At 50.9% G+C, this 18,976-nt stretch overlaps 1 protein-coding gene across 3 annotated transcripts in view; it reads left to right on the top strand.

The window, feature by feature from the left end:
• The window catches only part of GALNT14 (polypeptide N-acetylgalactosaminyltransferase 14), a 103,777-nt gene that overhangs the window by 7,068 nt on the left and 77,733 nt on the right, over nucleotides 1–18,976 (top strand). The window contains exon 1 of one of the 3 annotated variants that reach the window (XM_087776830.1): nucleotides 5,575–5,619. The exons of the other annotated variants lie outside the window; for them this stretch is intronic. Within the exon in view, the coding sequence (XP_087632956.1) occupies nucleotides 5,590–5,619 (30 nt within the window). The 5' untranslated portion in view covers nucleotides 5,575–5,589. Of the gene's footprint in view, nucleotides 1–5,574; nucleotides 5,620–18,976 lie in introns of those variants that run through there. 3 annotated transcript variants of the gene reach the window in all.

Raw genomic sequence — 18,976 nt, 5'->3', positions numbered from 1 at the left:
AGACACTGGAAGGGCAGCGCTGGGAGCAGCAGCCTTGCAAATAGCACCATCTTAGACGCCCGTATAAATGTGGTGTAGCATTATTGTCCCAAGCTGGTGAATCCCTGGGGAACCGAATACAAGGTTTGAGCAGAGGTGTTGCGAGCCGAGTGTTTTTCTTGGATCTGTGGACGTGCATGTCCAGTGCGTGCAGCCCATGGGATGCCAGTTTGGTACTTCTGAGTGCTCTAGTCTCTTTGCTGGTGGAAAAAGCAAGGTTGGGAGAAGCCGTGGAAAAGCAAAAGCGACCGACTGCAGCTGGGAGAGAGAAGCGCAGTTATAACCGTTCCCTTCCATGAGGGCAGCCCAGCATTTGGTGCAATAAAACCAATTACGGGGAGTGTATCTGCGGAGAAAGCAAAAGCAGGATCTGTTTAAGAAAGACGTTTGCGTGAAGGGGTAATTACGTGTAGCCTAATGACAAAGGGTGCAGCGGATTGACTATTAATTGGAGTAGCGTGAGCAGGAGATTGCTGGTGTTAGCTGTTTGTTTCGTGCTGGCTTCCTCCTGTTTAAAGAAGGAAGGGGTGAGGAGCAGATGATGGAGGGGGGTTTTGCTCTCAATCCACTTTCCTGTGCAATGAAAAAGCCATTTTCCCCCCGCCTTTCTCTCACAGCAAAATGTTCAGATTTTGCCAGCAACACTTAGCACAGTTGCTTAGTAAGCTGCAATTAAATTGATTTCCCACCCTCTTTCCCCTTTTTGGTTCCAAAATCTCAGCAGGAGTCAGCGTTATGGGAAGAGTGAGCCAAGGGGGAGATCTTGGGCCCCATCTTCTGCTCATCTAAATCGGTATTGCTTCACTCTTCCTATATATTTCCATAGGAGCCGAGGAAGGTGGGCTGCCTAGATACAGATTTTCCCGTATAGCCGCTGCTGTGGTGGGGAGGGCAGCCCTAGGTCGGGCTGGATCAGTCTATAGGGCACCCTGGGAAGCTGCCCGCTGTGGGATGGGTGTTGGGTGTCCCAGGGGGGCTGGGACTCTGGGTGCCCCTGGCACGGGGGTGCTGGGAGGAAGAGGAGGAGGATGTCTCATCATTAATGCGGAAAATGGTCAGTGGTGACAGGTTCAGCAGGAGTTTACCGCTTTGTTTATGGAGGCAGCATTAGTAGTACTAATAGTTTGCCTTCAATCCCACTGTTTGAAGCTCCTTGTGAGCCTTAATTAACCCTTACTGCAGCCCCGAGGGAGCAAGAGAGGTGTGGCGGTCCTTCGCACATCACGGAGAAGCGTTTTGGGAAGGGACAATGTGCCAGTTTCACTTCTCCATGGGGGGGACATGCTGACTTGGGGACTGTCCCCAGTGCCGGGGGGGGGGGGGGGGCCTCCTGTGCCCTGCCAAACCTTACCTTGCTGCAGATAGGCAGAAATTAGTGATGATTTACCGCAAAGCAGCTTGAGCTCCAGCTTTGCGATATTATTTGGAGGAGCAAGTGAGCTAATGATTGCATCTTGTCTCGGAAAGGACCGCGGGAAGTGCGGTGCCAGAAGAGAATTGATTCAGAAGCAAAGCAGGTTCATTTTCGTATCAGGCTGAAAGACAAGGGAAAGATAGATTTTTTTTTTTTTTTCTTATTTTTTTTTTCCCTTCTGTCTGATGTGCGACTGAGGATTTTAGCCTTGGTTTTCTAGTGGAAATGCCAACAGTAAACCTGATTGGAAAGTGATACGAGGAGAACAGGGCTTGCGTGGTGCAAAAACAAACGAGCTCTGAAATCACCTTCTATTGTCTAAATACGGTTTGCAGAGCCAAGGAAATTGAGGCGGATTATTCTTTTTTTTTTTTTTTTGAAGGCACTGAAGGAATAAGTCCAAAGGATGTAATTTGGCCCAAGCAAGGAGAGCAAAGCTGCTTTGTCCTGGCTTCCTAAATAGCTTTGCCTGCATTTAGACACACACCATTGCCTCCTCAAGGACCACTGTCGGCATCCGCCAGTTACAAACACACCTCATAACACATTATGGAGGCATGCGGCTCGCAAATAAGACACGAGTATGTTCAGTGGCGCGGGCCTCGGTTGCAGCCCCCCCGGGCCAGGGAGAGTTCGTGCACATCTTTTATTTCTTGTGCATTGAATTTTTAGTTGCTTGTCGTTAGGTGAGACAGAGAAAAGATGGGAGGGAGGAGTTACAGGTGACAGCAGGCTCATTTTCAATGGCTTAGGTCCGTTCTTTTTATTAAGCATTGATTTTTAAAAAAAAATTTTTTTTAAAGGGGTTTTTTTTTCCTCTGTGTCAGGGTAATCTGCTCTACTCGATGGGTTAATTTGGGGTCCTTCAGGATGGAATAATGTCCTCTAATATCCTTTGGGATCTGCCTCGGGCGATGTTTGGGATGCAGCCCCTTTGCACTTTGACCTCTTCTGGTTGGAGAAGGTGGGTGGTTTTTCCAGCGGGGTGGGCAGTGGGAAGATGCAGGGGGACTGCTGGAGATGGGGTTTGGGAGCCGAGCTGGGAGGGAAGCTGTCGTGTTGCACGGTCCTGTCTTTTGGCAAGAGCAGAGCTGGACGGGGAGGGAGCGGGGAAGAGCCGTGGCGTTTATAATGCCCGTTGCATTTTCCCAGCATGATAATATGGTGTAATTTGGAGAGAGAGAGACTCAAACATGCATTAACCAGCCATCTGCTCCGGCGACTGTGATCAAAACGGATGAATATCCGTATAACGCTCAGAGTTAAACTGTGTACGGCATGTAGGCTGCATATGGTGTGCTCCTCGTGGTATTGCAAAACGCTTCGTGAAGTGCCCTCCCATCCTGCCCTTCCATCCCACAAGAAGACCTCTGGTTTAAGTCTCTTAAAAAAAGAAAGAACCAGCCACCGTGCAGCCCTTGGGGATGGGTGCTCAGCCCAGCGGTGCCCCAGCGGTCCTGTCTGCTGGCCGTGGCGCGTGGAGGAGCCGATTCTGGGGTGGAGGAGATGGCAAGCGTTGCCTCGGGCCGGCCAGCACCAGCTCTCCCTGCCCTGCTGCTGTGGCGTGGAGCAAGGGAGGGATGGACGGACGGACAGCTTGCTGCGTTGGAGGGATGGCACGTGTCCTGGGGAGCCATTAGCAGCGATTCTGCTGTGGGGCTGAAATTCTGGGAAGCAAGAAGAAAAATCATTTTGCCTTTTTTTCTTAAGGTTTGACATTTTTTACCATATAATTAACTACCCACAAGAATACTGTTCTGGGTGTTCAAAGACCAGGACTGAGATTTTAAAGTGGAGCGTGCTGCCGTACCCATCACCACTTTAATTTAGCCCCTTGAAATGGGTGTAGTTTGAATCCTCCCCGGTGCAATGATGTACAAGAGTACCCACGCAGCGTGCTGGACAACCTCTGCTCCCTTTTCAAGCAACTATTTTGTTTTATTCCTTACTGCTCCCTGCTGACCCTGGAGCCCATAGATGGAGGACAACATTATGCATTTCCACGTGGACTTTTCTGTTGTGCTCAATGCTCGTGCAGCCAAGGGCCTCATGAGCAGTAATAATTGGATTTGCACAGCTCCTGGATAAATAAGGATGTACATCGCCCTTGCAGAGGTAGTGTGTGAAGGGTTTGGTCAGCGCTAGAAACGGTGAGAAGATCAAGCCTGCAAATAGCCTGAAATCTGCTGAGACTTCAGCTGCTGCGGTCTTAGGAAGCGTCAGGTATTTGTGCAAAATTATAGGCTTTGCAAAGGCTTCTCGCTTTGCCTGGTTTGGTGGCATTCTCAGAGAAAAAGTGAAATATCTGAGCCCATTAGAGAGGCTGTCATCTGCCCAGTTTGAAGTCCCAGCCCCAGAGCCTGGAGAAGGAAGGACGTCTCAAAACAGAGGCCACAAGGACATTTTTGAGTGAAATATCTGAAATTTGAAATTAGTCTTGCAAGCGGCAAAAAGGAGAATCGGATGATGAGAAAAGCATTACGTTGGCTGGTGACATGGCCTGCATTACTGTGCACACATGCAGATGTGTGTCCTCAACAGGGACCTCCTGGATGCAGCTGCACACTCAAGAAACACGATGTTTCCAAAATCAAATGTAAAATATAAACACAATCTACCTTGCAAGGTGAGAGTGAGCTCCAGCAGGCATCTGCATGCTGGGGAAGGTCGTTCAGATGTTGTTCTTCACCTGAGGCACCACGGTGAGGACACCTTCCCTTCTGGAGGCAACGTCGGTGAAGGAAAGTCAGCTCCAATTTGGCCTTTGCAAGCAGAAGCTCTGTTAGCGTGCGTGGAGCAGGAGGAAAACGTGTTGGCACTCGAGGGCACTCGGCTGCTGGGAGTTGAAGTGTGGTCGACAGGCACAAGTGGTGTTCTGTAAAACAGGATTTCTTTGCTCTGGGTGCTTTATTGCATCCTTTGCAGATCGGGTGCCGCTGCCAGCATCGTGGCTGAATCCTGACTCTGTAAATGAAATGCAGCCCAGAAGTGAAGAACATCTCTGCTATTTAACCAAACAAGGGTTTGGTTGTTTAACCAGAGCGTTGTACTTAGGCCGCAGCTGGGGAGCTGGGGCAGAAGCTGGTATAAAGGCACTTGCCATAGGTAGGGGCAGCACATGCAGGTCTAGCCCATGCGATAGCTGGAAATGAGCTCATTAAATAAAGTGTAATTTGCACCTTTTAAGCTCAGCAATGCCTGTGTACGGGCACCCATATTTGGGATAAAAGCTTAATATGCTTCAATTAATTTTATATCAATATAAGCTGAATAATTAAAGGTGTGAATGAAAGGCCAGGTAGTTATTTCCCTTCCTCTGGTGCACAGGCTGGGCTGAGATAACCAGGGAGCTGGGAGCACCCAGCAATGCGGGTGTTAGGCCAGCCGAAACCTGCCTGCACCATCTCACAGCCAAACAATTCTGAGTTTCTATATGTAAATATCAACTGGCATCAACTAATTTTTGATGCAGATCTCCTGGTATTCACACCGGTTTGGGCGCTAGCACCAGCTGTGCATATGGCCTTGGGCAAGCCAGCATCTCTCTTTCTGAATGCAGGCTTGGGTCTCAAGATGTTCTCCTCATCTTCTGGCAGAAGTAGCAGCCATTACTGTATCTGAAGGATAAAGCAGATGAATTCTGACTTTTTTTCTTTGTTTCCAGAAACTGTGTTTCAAGTCCGTAGACCAGGAGTGGCTGTACTTCACAGACATTTCGTTACAGTAGGCTGCAATAGATAACTGGCCATTTCTGCATCAGAATCACAGGAATTTTTTTCTGAATGATATTAATCCAATAAAAAAGTAAAAGTTTTTAAAGTGTAAAACCTGGGGATCTTTTTCCTTTGAGAATGGACTAACGCTTGACCTGAAAAGTGCGATACGTCTCTATTTCCAAGGCACAGCTAAATTCAGGCAGTGCTCAGGATTTCTTTTCCTCCCCCAGTAATCCTTTCCCAGTACATCAAACACAGGTACAGTAGATTAATTTGCTGAAGGTCTTAATGTTTGCTCCATGTTACGGGGACCTAAATTCTGCACGGGGCCAGCTTTGACTGAAGGAGGCTTTAAAGCCTCCCAGTTCATCCCAGCACGTGCTTAAGGGCTTTTGCTGCGTGGGATTCAGTTTCGAGAGAATGTACTGGGAAGCCAACGCTTGCTTTTCTGTAAGTGGGGCTGATTTCAGATGCCGTAAGGAGCACGGCAAAGTTTGATAACGCGGCAGCGTGGTTTAGTGCCTTCCCTCGTGCTGCCTGGCTGTGCTCTTGCAAGGAGGCACAGCGTGATTACAAGGGCTGTTAAATGCCCTTAATATTCATGCTGTTAGAGAGAGCGTTACTCCTGCAGGCTCTGCTGTCTGCTGCTGTTTGCAATAGCATTGCACCGATGATTAAATCACCGATGCTGCATTGAATAGCATGTGAAGCCCCTCCAGCCAGGAGATTGAAAAGCAGGGTTATATCTCTTCCATTTGCCTACCTCCTTTTTTCCTTCATCTCTTAAGTGACGGCGGCATTGTTTAAGCAAACAAAACGCAGAGGGAACGGTTCAGAGCCACGAAATGAGACGGGGAAACGAGCCCCTCGCAGAGAGGTTAAGAGAACAGGGCACGGGCGCTGCGAGGGAGAGGAGCCGGAGGGATCGGGGGACACGTGCATGATGCAGCGCTGCTGTACACACCGCTTCTCCTTGTCCTCTTTTCAGTCGTGGATGGGAAAAGCAGCAAACTGAGTAAGATAGATGAATATATACTGCTATGTACTTGGCAGTGCAGCAAATGGGGGAGTGGCACAGGATGCTACGGTGGTGGCATGGGGAGGCTTTTGCAGCTGAAGCCAGCAGCTATTTATCGTGAAAAGGCCCTGATCCATCCCAAGCTCTATGTATGTTGGGGGGGAAGCTGCTGCCTGTTGGTTTTTCCTCTGGGGGCTGGTTGGTATTGGGTTTGGGGAGCATCTGTTCCCTGCCATGCCTGTGCTGTTGTCCCAGCTCCCGGCTTTCCTTGGCTCATGCTGGGATGCAGCCGTTTCCCCATCAAAGCCTTGTCCCTCGCACACAGCCTCAGCCGCCGCAGAGGGGGCTTCAGCCTGCCAGGTATTTTAGGGAAAAGAGCCAAAAGCAGGTTCTTGGTACCCTGCTGCACTCTTTGGGCTGCTCCCCATCCCTCTTGCTCCTCTGAGGCCGTCTCCTCTCTCCCCTGCCTGCTTCCCCGCTCAACCGCAGGTATCGCAAGCGGGTGGCTTGTCTCGGAAGTGTCCTGCTGCTTCCCATTTGGCCCCAAAATGTGCTGCATCCACCTGGCCATAAAGACCTGGATTTAGCTTGTGGGGCTGGGGGCTTTGAAAGTCCTGCAGGTGGCTGGGAGGAGGTGCTGAGCCGAATGTCGTTGTCCGTGGGGAAATGCTGGGGGCTCTTCCGAGGCCGGTTCCCGGTGGTGGCCGCAGTGGCCTCAGCAGCCCCTCTTTTCTGCACCAGTGTGGCCAGGGAGAAGGCTGACATCTCCACAAATGACTCATTTACGTGGCTTGCTTTCACGGGATCTTGGTGAGAAGAGTCCTGACAGGGTGGCCGTTAACGAACCTGTTGGTTAATCGTTCCCCCGTCGGTTTCGGTTAGAGAGAGCAGCACAGTGGGGACGCCTGGCTGGATGCCGGCAGGAGGCTTTGCTCAGGGTTGGCTGAGCCTCCATTGATTTTTGAGCTTGTTACACTGTTCATTAGGAGAGGGAGAGCGAAGTAGGTGCTTAGCAGAAATGCTCCAAGTCAATCCTGATGGAACAGGTTCCTCTGCTGCCTGGTTAGGGGGCAAAAAATATCATCTTGCCCAAATCTCCTCCACTTCTAGAGTGCTAAGCCTCAAACCTCCTGTCTTCCAGGGATGCCTGGCAGGACATCTGTCTGTCTGTCCCGGTGTTACTGTGTCCTTCCAGATTTGCCACAATGAGACTGAAGAAAATCGTGCTGTTGGTTCATGGGATGGTTTTCTTCCCTGTCCCTTCCCCTTGTCCTGCCAGGCTCCCGCAGCCGGGTCCCCGTTGTGTGTTGGGCTCGATGCATCCCTTTTTCACACAGCTCATGCTGGAGCTGCACTGATCGAGGCAGTAAATCAGCTTGCCGGTGCTGTGGAGATAAATGATGGTTGTAATGTGAACTGAGGGGGAGCAGAAAAAAAAAAAAAAAGGAAAAACTGGGGGAAAAGGGAAAAAAAAATAGCATACTCAACAACAGATGAGCTATGAAATGAAATATCTCCCTCGACCAAGGCCCCTCAGCACAGCAGCGTGGTCCTAGTGATGACTTGTGGCACTGCAGAGGGACCTGCTGGGGAAGGAAAAGGGGGTTCCCATGTGCGCATGCTGTGCTCACCTGGTGGGTACCCCAACAGGACAGCAGAGCCGCGCTGGCCCCCCCCTTCCCCCTTCCCCCCCCCCCCCCCCCCCCCCCAGTGCTTGCTGACAGCAGCTAATGGATGGCAGAGATAAGGATGAAAGCCGGTATGTGGAGCGGGTGCTGGGGTGCGGGACTGAATAGAGGGCACCAAATGGAGCTAAATCATAGGCCAATTTATAGTCTCACCATCTACAGCTGCGGGGAAGGTTTGAGCTTGAGATATTATTGTTTGAATGTCTGTGCAGCTCTTAAGGTTGCAACCTCTCCATTTGCTGCCTGCCTTAGCTGGGTTTCCTTTTTTTTTGTTTTTCTTTTTGTCTTTTTTTCCCCCCCCCCAATTTTAAAAAGCTTTCCTGCTGGTGAAAGGCTGACAGCCCCCAAGGCTTAAGACTTCTACTGATTTCGGCAGGCAGCAGCAGTTTCTGGGTCCCTGGGCTGCCCAGACCGTGTCCCTCAGCCCCGGCCCGTGCTTTGGGGATGGAGAAGGGTGTTTGGAGCTGAGTCGGTGGCATCTCCACCCGTGGGTAATTATCCACTCGGAGCTGAACAGAGCCTGGCGGCTCCCCATGGGCCGCAAAGCAGATGTCGGGTGGCAGTGATTTAAAGCCTCTGTCATCTGGAGACAAACCAGCGATAATGATTCTCTTTTTATAGACAGGGACTTCAAGGCACGGGAAGATTTAATGGGGGACGCTTTGTAAAATTAGCTACTTAGCTAAGTTTAGAAATCTTAGCCAAATTAACTAAAAATGAGCTAAATTCAGCTAAAATCATTGGAGAATTGTCATTCTTTATGGGGAAAAAGTAGAAACTGGAGGAGAAAGTGAAGAGTTAGTAACGCTGATGAAGTTGTAACTCTGGTTGGTAGTTCAGGAGCTTGCCCCCACCTTGAGTATGCTGCTGAGTTTTGGACTTCTCGCTGGGATTGGTCCTGTGTTGGAAGAAATTAGAGTGAATGATGGGATGTTATCTGCAGGGAGAGAGAGGGATTTCACTGGTGGACCTTGCTGCTGCTGGGCTTCTGCAGGGTTGAGCACTTGATGGCTGGCAGCAGGAGGATTTGACACCTGCCTAGCCATCCTCAGCCACAGCTTCTATAAGAGGAGGAAAAAGAGATGGCAGAAAAAAGTCTTGTGATATGGGATGGTCTCTTGCTGGCAAAAAATTGAAAAAGCATCACTAGTAAGGGAGTTGCATGTAGCTAACCAGCGCAGGGAGGTTTGCGCCTTCCTGGCTGGTGTTGGAGGCAAGGTGTCTGGTTGGATGGTTTGGGAATGGTTTGTTTTCTGAGGTTGGGTATGGAGAAAAAACAATGCTGTTGTAGTCCCACGCCCGTGGAAGTGAAATGTGAGGAAGGAGAGATGAAGAAAAGCCTCTATAGCTGAAGGAGGAGGTGAAAGAGGGTAAGATGAAATTGAATTCTGCGAGCCTGGCCGTCAGCCAGGAGGCTGTGGTGAACTTCTGCCGTGTGCCTTGGGATCTGTCACGACCAGGAGCACTTAGGAGCTATTTTTCCTACAGCAGAGCTACATCTTTTCTGGAGATGTTAAGCTGCCAGAGACAAGACGGATTGTTGCAGATGTACAAAGGGCTTGGATGTACATATTTCCCTTTATCTCAATTTATGTTTGAGATAGTTGTAAGCCCCATGGAAAATCATTCCTGCTAGAGGATCTGGTGATGTGCTAGTGGCTTTCTGCTTTTTGGCTTTTCCCAGAGGCAATCCCAGTGGACTAATGAAGGGGTGTCAGTGTTACTGGCTGGCCGTGGTGAAGCCAGTCCATGGGGTCACCGTCGTCTCCTCCTCTGCTGAGGAGAGCCGGGGAGCTGGTGTCCCCTGTGGATCAGGAGGGACCGGAGACATGGTTTTGTGGACTGTGTGTGCCTGACCTGGCTCTTATCTGCCCATCTATTTTCAGCCCTCAGTGCCGGCAGAGTCCCTGCATCTGAGTGGTACCGATGAAATCGGAGGCAGGTGGGCTGATGCCAGGGGAGGCCCCGTGGCAGCCTCCCTGCCTGCAAGGGGGACCCCAAACCGGGACTTTAGACTAACCCCAGCGCCTGCACCGCTGGGAGCTGAGAAGGGGACACAGAGCTGGTTTGGTGAGCAAGGCAGGGGTTTGCCCGGCATCCCCACCTCGCTTCTGGGACGGGAATTATTGCAGCGCTTTCGGGAAAGTGATCTTGGAAGAAATATCCTTGTGGAGGCAGAAATCTGAATAATCTCTCAGTTTGCACGCTGCTCAGATAAACATTTCTTTTCAGAAGCCAAAAACAGGTCATGCAGTCTTTCTGCTTCCTCCAAAAAAACCCAGCCCCCAAACCCCCCAGACCCACCCCTTGCCATTAATACAGTGGGTAGGGCGAGTAAGAAATATTTCTTTATTTTTATTTGCTTTCATTAAATTTATTATTTTATCAAGAAACATTCACCTTGGCTTGCCCAAAAGCACTCAGTTTTAGTTAATGAATTTATTTCTTCCCTCTGGAAACCCTCCACTGACAGCAGTCCCGCCGCTGGCAGGGCAGACCCCGGCACTGCCGCGTTCTTGGGGTCCGCGGGGACGAGCCTGGGCAGCATTTTGCCATCGGTGGTGTTCTTTTGCAGGTGCAGTGGCCACTCTTGAAGGGATGGGGATGCTGGTGGATGATGGCATGGCATTTCAGTTTGATAGCTCCTGTGTTGGGCATGGGGCTCGGTGTCCCATCCTAACCTTGACTTTGGTTTTCCGCGGCTCCCGTGTGCCCATTGGGAACACGGCATGGTCAGGGCAGCTCTCACGGTCATCGCTCTTTTAGGTTTGTGGGTAATAACAAGCCGTGGTGTGAAATAGCAGTTTCTTTTAAAGCAGTCTTCTCTACAAAAGTTCCCTTGAATTTAATGAAGACTTAGAAAAGTTGTTCCTGAAGTTTTTATGCCAGCATATAGATATCCATAAAAGAGCCCTCCTGTAAACGAAACAGAAAGGAAACCATTCATTTTACTGTCTGTGCGTTTATGGATTGATTTTTACAGAATCCTATTAGTTTCACTGCCAGTAAATGGCATGAGGACTCTATTTCAAACCAGACAATTTCGACATACAGAGGTGGGCATTAAATATCATCCTACCTGTTGCTGTTCAGCTATAGTTCCTGCTTGTGTCTGAGCAGAATGTAACTGCAGAGACCAGGAATGCCAAGTCAATCTCCTTCCAGCTCTTTAGTTAATAAAATAATTAGGAACCAGGATAACATAAGAGGCTGGCATTACACTGTTTCAACAGCCCATTAAATAGATTTGATCATTTTTGCGCAATGCTTTCTTAAAAGCAAGAAAATACTCTCCTGTAGCTGTTACTTCATGCCCACTTCGGAGAAAGCAATGATTTAAAAACCTCTTCCTAAATAAACAAGTTACATACAGTTAAAAAAACCCCCAAACCGATAAACCGCAGACTGCTACTCCTCCCCATAATGCAGACAATTTCTGGATTTTTTTCGCCTCTCCGCCTGCCAGGTGGAGGACGGAGCATCCTCTCCCCACCCAGAGGGCTGCTGCCAGCCCGGCTCTAGCCTGACCGCAGCTGGCACGGCCGTTTACACTTTACCTTCACGCGGCAGTCGAGCGGCTGACAGCCAGATGGTTTCATAAATAGCCGCGTCTCCTTGGGCCGAGGATAGCTCACCTTCCAGTGTCATTACCAGTCTCTCTCATATTATTATGAATGAAATTATGCTATTAATGTAATTTCCATTTTTTCCCCTCCCTATTTAAGCTCCATGCTTTGTGCATCTCGCTCGGTTTTGGCAGTGCAGTGCTTTGATTTTCATTGATAGGCAGTTTTACTTTTCAATTTCAATTCCAGCTACATTTGGTTTGCAGGATGTCAGGACTTTGCAATTAAAACCAAAGCACATTGAAGCGAGGCAGGAGAAGCAACAGGCTAACACTTTCAGTGTTAGTAGGTTTTCTAAGGGTCGCTTTACAGCCTGGGGAAGAGTGGGCAAATTTGGTGCTTCAGATTGAATATGGCTACCCTGGAAGCCGAGGGGATGCTTTAGGGGGCACCTGCAGCGGTTGGTGTGCCTTGGGGTGCAGAGCGGCACCCTGATGCTTCACACCTCCCCGGAGGGGACCGACTGATGTCGGCTGGCGTCGCCTGCTCTTCCCCGCGGTCCTGCTGCAAGCGTGGTACGTTACAGACATATTGAAGGGGACGTCGGTAGCGCTGGCGGCTCCGAAAGGGATGCGGAGCCCGTTGTGAGCAACAGGCATCACTCATGACCGTGGAAGACGCAAGCCCGTTCACAAAATGTTTGCAAGCCATTAACCACAGCCCTGTTATTCACTGCTTGAATCTGTCCCTGCCACTTGGGCTGCGCCTTTTGTGGCCTGGCAGCCCCAGGCATGTACTTCTCTCTTCCATCCCTGTAAAGCTGATGCCAGGGTAAATACAAAGAGGGTAGCCTGACGAAGATTAGGAATATTTCAGATCTGTTTCAATTAGTTTGGCATAGCAATTTAATCCTCCTCTCCACAACTTCCAGCAGCACTGGCAGAGAAGAGGAGGCACCCAGGGCTAGAGACAGAGAGGAGTGTGGCACAGTGGGTGGGGGACAGTGCTAGCCATGGGCATGTCGGTCTCCTGCTTGGGAAAAGCAAATCCGTGATGCTTTATTGGACTGTTTAGAAAAGGCAAAATAATATGAAAGTCATATATATATATATATAAAAAAATTATATATATGTATGTTTTCCTATATGTCAGTTTTCTGTAGCTGAGGGAGAGGGTTGTTGCCGAGATCAGCGGTGTAGCCTGAGACGCTGTGTTATTTAAGGAGCTGATGCTGCTGGTTTTCAGCCTCCTGATCACAGACACAGAAATCTGTCTTAAAGTCATTTCTCCTGTTTTCACCTCTGTAGATTGCCCAGGATGCCCCTGCGTCGAGGCTGACCTCGTTGCAGTGGAGGCTCTGAGGATGTCACTTCAGAAAGAGGAAAGGACCTTTTTTGGGGGGGTGTTGGTGGAAGAAGGGAGAGGGATGTTAATAAAAGAGCCTGGCTCTGAGCTTATCCTCTCCCTAGCTCTTACGCTACTGCTCGCCTCCTTCACCCGCTGCATCTTGCAGGCTGTGGAAGGAGAGAGTCGTGGGGGTGGGCAGTGATGCCCGACCGACGGCCCCGCTGTTCCCCCAGCCATGGTAGGCACCTGCCAGCACAGCCTTGCCACAAGTTTTTCCTGCTTTAATATTGGGGAATAGTTTCTGGAAGTGGAGGAGCATGTGGCTCTCGTGTTCCCAGGCACCCTTGGGCTTCCCTGCCGGTCTCAGCGAGGAGCTCCCCTGCTCTGCCTGGGGACCAGTAAAAGCCTTGGTAGCCAGATCAGCGCTGAGCCCTCAAAAGGGGTGCAGGTGCTTTGAGCTTGCTCTTTTTGCCTTGTGTAATTTATAAGTGCAGCAGAGGCTGCGAGCCGCATTTGCGGTGGGTTGCTGCCAGGGCACCTTCAAATTGCAGGGCTTGGCTCCTGGCAATAACAGGATCTGGCCGTAACATCTGTAGCCAAAATTTCAGCCTGTCCCAAGATCTTTGAGTCTATTTGGAGCTGGGATTTTTTTTTTTAAGGTTTTTTTTTAAGCTTGAATTGGACTGTACCCGAAGAGCTACCACATATACCTGCAGCTCTTGGGAGAGCCCAGCAGTTGGGCTAACAGCTTATAGCACATTCCCAGTGGATTTGCATCCCACGGAGAGTTTCTGAGCCACTGTGGGCAAAGCAGTTACTGTGTCTGCACTTCATCTGCCCCATCAGGATGTGGAGGAGGGATGGGGAGCCCTGCTCTGGGGCTCTGGGGCTCTGGGGGCTACGGGGCAGCGGCTGGGGGGAGCTCCCCACACCAGCCCCACTGCTCTGTGATTCCCAACAGGGGGAAGCGTGGCCTGGGAGCATGGCAAAAGCTCGCTTTGCCACCTGCTTCACCTACTCCAAGAGTTAAAAGCAGCTTGGTGGCTCCCCGTGTAAGGCTGCAATGAAAATTATGCTTAAAGCACGGCTAAAATCCCTTTTCTTTTGCCCTTTAATTATTTAATTTATTTTCTATATTTAACGCAGTTGCTCTCCGTGAGTCAACTGAATTTTTCTGTAATATTTTTTTGCTCAAATATTTATCCGTGTTGGCAGAGGGAACATTTTAAAATGAGCCTCGCAGAGCTCACCCTAGATGCCCTGGTGTTTCTTCTTGCTTCTCCCGCTATTGAGCCGGAGCGGTTACTCGCTTCACATTTCCCACGTGTTTTCCCTGCTGCTTCCAATACAGATAGAATGTTAAATTGAAACACAAAGAAGAATTTTAATTTTATTCCTCACATTCACCACTTTTGTCTCGGAAAGTAAGGGGCCAGTGGGATTAGCCTGGTGCCAGCAGCAGAGCCCTGCTCCAGTAGCGCTGGCTGCCCATTCCCATTCAGCATCGCTGGTGCTGGGCAGGGATGAGGGATAAGCCAAAGCGAGCCTGCCGGAGCTCAGCCGTGGCGCTGGAAGTTGCAGAGGCCCTGCCAAATGCCTTGTGGTTTTGTTTCCCATCTTGATGGGGAAGAACGTCTTGTTCTGCTGCACCTTGCTCCCACAACCCCTGTGCCTTTTAGCTGCCTGGCCTCATATTTTAGAATAATGAGGCTTTTGCTGCGTGTCTTTTTGTAGCTATTTGGGTAGCGAGGCACAGGATGGGACTGTTGAACAGCCTCTCCCGGGTGACTTGTGCTGCCGGCGGAGGTGAGTGATGCTCGGGGAGCGCAGTTGGCCCCATAGCAAGCACCAAGGGCTGGAGCATGGTGGGCAGGTTGGTTGCATTGCTGGTAAACCGTGGGTGGTCAAGACGCAAGGGCAAGCAGGGTGCTGCCATGTGAATCCCTGGCGAATCCTGCCTGCTGTTTGCTCCCTGCCGACTCGGAGAGAGAGCTGTACAACTGGAAATGGTGCAGAGAGGGGGGACATGGGGTGATCGAGGCTTTGGGATGGCTTCTCTGCAAGAAGCAGGCTTGGGCTGCTTAACCTGGGATGGAGGAGGGTGGGTTGTTTTGGAGATCTGGAAGATAGTCAATGGCCGAGAAAGCATGGATAGGAAATACCTCCCGTCTTTCCCGGACAAAAGCTGGGGTCACCAAAGGAAGCTGGCAGGGGGCAAGGTCAACAGGGATGGATGCAAAGTTGCGACAGCATCTTCTAGGCACTGAAAGCTGCGTGGTCAGCTGCACTGACTGGACAGACATGTGGGAGAAAGGTCCGTGCAGGCGTTAAACGTGAAGATGGGAACGTGCTGGCAGCAGCAGGGTGCTTAGGGAGGTGTCCCTGTGCTCACTCATCCATAGTTTTCCCCAGGTCTTTGCTGTCAAGACTCTCATCAGAGATGGAGTATTTAGGCAGACGTGACCCAGCACTGCTGCCTTTCTGAGCAGCCCTTCTGTGTGTGGCTGTCCCCCTGCTCCCTGGGGGCCAGATTTCTCACTCCATGCTCCCAGCGCATCCCTGTGGCAGCTGTAGTGGTTCAGCTTGGAGGCTCTTTGCAGGGAAGGGTGTGTAAATGAGCAGGAAAAACATGGCGTGCATGCATATATATGCATATACACTGATATATTTAATTTAGCACATCCCTGTAAGAAAATTGGGCTGTGGAAAGCTGGGGCTGGGTGTGGGAATGAGCAGCTCTGGAGCTGTGGGCATGCTGCTCCTTTCCACCCGGGCAGGAGGCAAGTCTGCCATGGGGACCAAAACCCTTATCCCTCCCCTGCCGCTCTGCGCCGCTTTGGCTGGCTGCATTACGCCGCACGCACAGGGTCTGCGCGGTGGCTTCAACCAGGACATACCGACCCCTGGCCAGGTGCTGCCGTGCATGCTGTGCCCTGCCTGCACTGTGCCCTGCCCACACCTCACCCTGCCTGATGCTGCCTGCTGGGCAGAGAGCCCAGGAACTGGTCAGATGTCGGCAGAGAGGAGGAAGCCTTTTAAAATAACTTGTTTCCTTTAGTAGCACTCGATTTTTTATTTCCCCTCCCCCCCCCTTTCTTTTTCTGGGCTTCTCTGAACACCATGCTCCCCAGCTTGGTTTTAGAGCCAGGCGGTACAACGGGGTACAACCGCAGCCGTTGTGCCCGGTGGGGATGAGACCCAGGTTGCTGGGCAGATGCTGCTGGTGCCCATCTGGGGCGGGGAGGAGGGTGCACCCCTGCCGCCGGGGTTGCCGTGCACCCTCCTCTGAAGCATTCAGCGGTGTTAAGAGACAGCTTACTGGGGACCGTAGCACAGCACAGACCATTAGTCTTGCTGAGTATAGCTATGATTGTACTTAGTGCTGCCTTCCTATCTCTCGTTGCTGAACCGTAGAGCACTTTGCAACGATTAATTCAGCATGAGACTCTTAAGTGAGCATTATTGCCCCTATTTTAGAGCAGATATAAAGGTCGCTGGCAGACCAAGAGCAGAAACTCTCTGCCATACAGATGTTCAGCAGCCTAGCTGTCACAAGCCACCGGTACCTCTGGCTGGCCTTCTGTCTCAGCACTTTTTTTAGGTCCACTTCGTTGCCCTTGAGATGTTGTTCCTTCTGCTGCAAAAAGGGGGGATGCATTCAAATGCTCAGCTGTACCCGGTAGTTTAGGGTTATAAACGCTCTTTGCCTGCATAAGAGACAAAGTCTTGGCTTGTGTAACCAGTTATTTCTGGTGTGTCTCTCCAGGCATCTGCGTTGATGTGGGCAGCAGCAGCATATGCTGCCGGCTGCAGAGGGACCGGTCCCGTCGCCATCTGCGTGCAGGCTTGCTGGGGCTGCGGCGGGCGTTGCAGCTGGGGCTCTGCATCCCTGCCTTTCCCAGGGCCGTGCACGAGCTGGTGGCAGGTCATCCAGCTCAGAGCTGGGAGCCTACGGTGGTGTGTCCACAGCTCTTCGTGTCTCATGAGAGTTTCTTCTCCTTTGGGCTCCAACGAGGGCAGAAAGAGTATGAAAATGCTTAGCTGGAGCTTGCAATGCTCAGCTGGAGCTTGTGTTCTGGAGGTGCCTTTACAAGCAGTAAATGAAATATAAAAGCAGTCAGGTGGGTTTTTTTTGGAGCCATGAGGACGAGTGCTAGTTGAGATGCTCAAGCCTGCCTGCCCCACGACTGGTAGGACATCTGCATTGACTGCTGTGTTTTTGGGAAGGGTCTGTGGAGTAGCAGGTCTTCTCCATCCACAGAGTTTCTGCTCTTCACCTTTCCTTCCACGAGGTGGTGTGGCTTTTGCTTGCTCTGGTGTGCCTATCAAAGCCTGAATATACCCCTGTGCTCTTTGTATCGCCATCTTCTCCCCTCCATTCAAAGGCACGCCGTGGCTGGTGCCAAGGGCTCGGGGAGCAAGGAGAGGTAGAAGCATGCCTGTGGCTGGGAGGAGAGAGCTGCTGAGGGATGTAAGAGGACGTGAGGGTGGAGAAATGAACCAGTGGATGCCCAGCACTAAGGGAAACAGCATCACCAATTTGGGGCTTGATTCCATGTGCTTTCAGGTACATCCAGGCAACAAAAGGGTTTTGTTTCATCGCTAGTTATGCAGACCCATGCAGGGGTGGTGTGGGAGACTTCCCTCCAGCTGTGGAGAGCCTCCCTGCTGCGTCCACTCCCCACCTCCCCTGGTTTCCACCGGGAAGCCTGGCTGGAGATGTGGCTCCTATGCAAGGAGAGTCCCTTGCCCCTGTAGCTGCGGGCCATCGGGCACTGTAGTGGTATATCCAAACCTGTGGGCAGAAAAGTTTCCACCATCTCATTTCCCTCTGGCTGGGAAGACTGGCTTCTCATTTCTTTGCAGCTACTGTCAGCAGCAAACACGACCTCATTTGTATTATCCCATGTCTCATCCCACCTAATCCTTAATGCAGTGCTGCTGGCAAGGGGAGCATGTCGCTGCGGGAGCAAGGGGGATCAAAGGCTTGAGGGCAGGCTGTGGCCCAGCTGGGCAGTGGGGCTGCCCAAAGTGGGTCCAGCCCCGGCTCTCTGCTCCTTGCGTTGTGTGGGGAGCTTCCCCTCTCCCCACTGTGGCTTTCTGAGAGCAGGGACCTTCGCCTTCAGCAGATATTGCACAGCTTCTGGTGCAGCTAACGTGTTCACTTGGCATGAAATGCTCTTCGTTGTAGAGAACATCAGGTTGTTTTGGTGCTTGCCTGTTTGAGTTTGGAGGTCCTTGAGGTCTTGCCTATCAACTTCTTTCTGGTAGATGGATGGGCAAGCCTTTGGTGGTGACACCTCTGTGCTGCTATGGCCAACGCATGGAGCATGTGTTGACTTGCCACCCAACTGTGCTGTGAGAAGCTGTACAATACCTGCAGCTACCACCTCCCTCCAAGCCCAATGCTGCCAAAGCATCAAGAGCCAACCGATTTATGGGGGCTTATTTCTGTCTTGATTTGAGCCCTGCTGCTGGTATCACGCTTGCTCTGCTTGCCTCCTCACATCGTGCGCTAATACTAAATGCCATCTACAGGAGTGCTTTGCTGTCTGCATTGAAGAGGATGAGGTTTGGGGATTTGATGCATTGAGGTGCATGGCAAGGCTCGCTGCCTCTGGGCGTGGGCTAGCTATGGAGTGTGGAGCCGGGCAGGAGCGTGCTGGGAGCCGTTAGCCATACTGCCTCGCTGCAGCAGAGGAAACGTCCTTCTGCGTCAGCCAAGGGGGCTGGTGCATGCCTATGCAGGAGCTGCCCATCAAGACTTCCATGCTACGTTTTCATGACTGATGACTCCAAAAATCCTCTTTTCCTTATTGCAGTGGAACGTGTGTGTATGTGCGAGAGAGAATCAGTGCCAAACGCAGATTTTATTTTTTTTTCCGATCATAACGCCAAAGCTCGGTGCCTGGTTGCTGGTTTCCATCCAGATCTCCATGCTCTCGGGAGGTGTTTTGAGGTTGCTGCATCAGGTGACTTAGCAGTGGGTTTGGTTTTTATTTTTATTTTGAGTGGGTTTTTTATTAAAATTCTTTTTTTTTTTTTTTTTTTTTTTCTTCTAGAGATGTGCAGAAATATTGATCGGATGTTGCCAATGTGTTAGGGAAAGGGGGAAGGGAAGGTTGTCCTGTGTCTCTGGGCTGTAACATAGCAGTGCTTTTTGAACCAGTGTCCTCCCCGGTGTCAGA

The sequence above is a fragment of the Nipponia nippon genome, unplaced genomic scaffold, assembly GCF_047370975.1.
Source record: "Nipponia nippon isolate SJK-2023a ecotype South Korea unplaced genomic scaffold, ASM4737097v1 scaffold_4, whole genome shotgun sequence".
Taxonomy (NCBI): Eukaryota; Metazoa; Chordata; class Aves; order Pelecaniformes; family Threskiornithidae; genus Nipponia; species Nipponia nippon.
The sequence above is the reverse complement of the archived record's forward strand: the minus strand, read 5'-3'. Positions and strand labels throughout refer to the sequence as shown.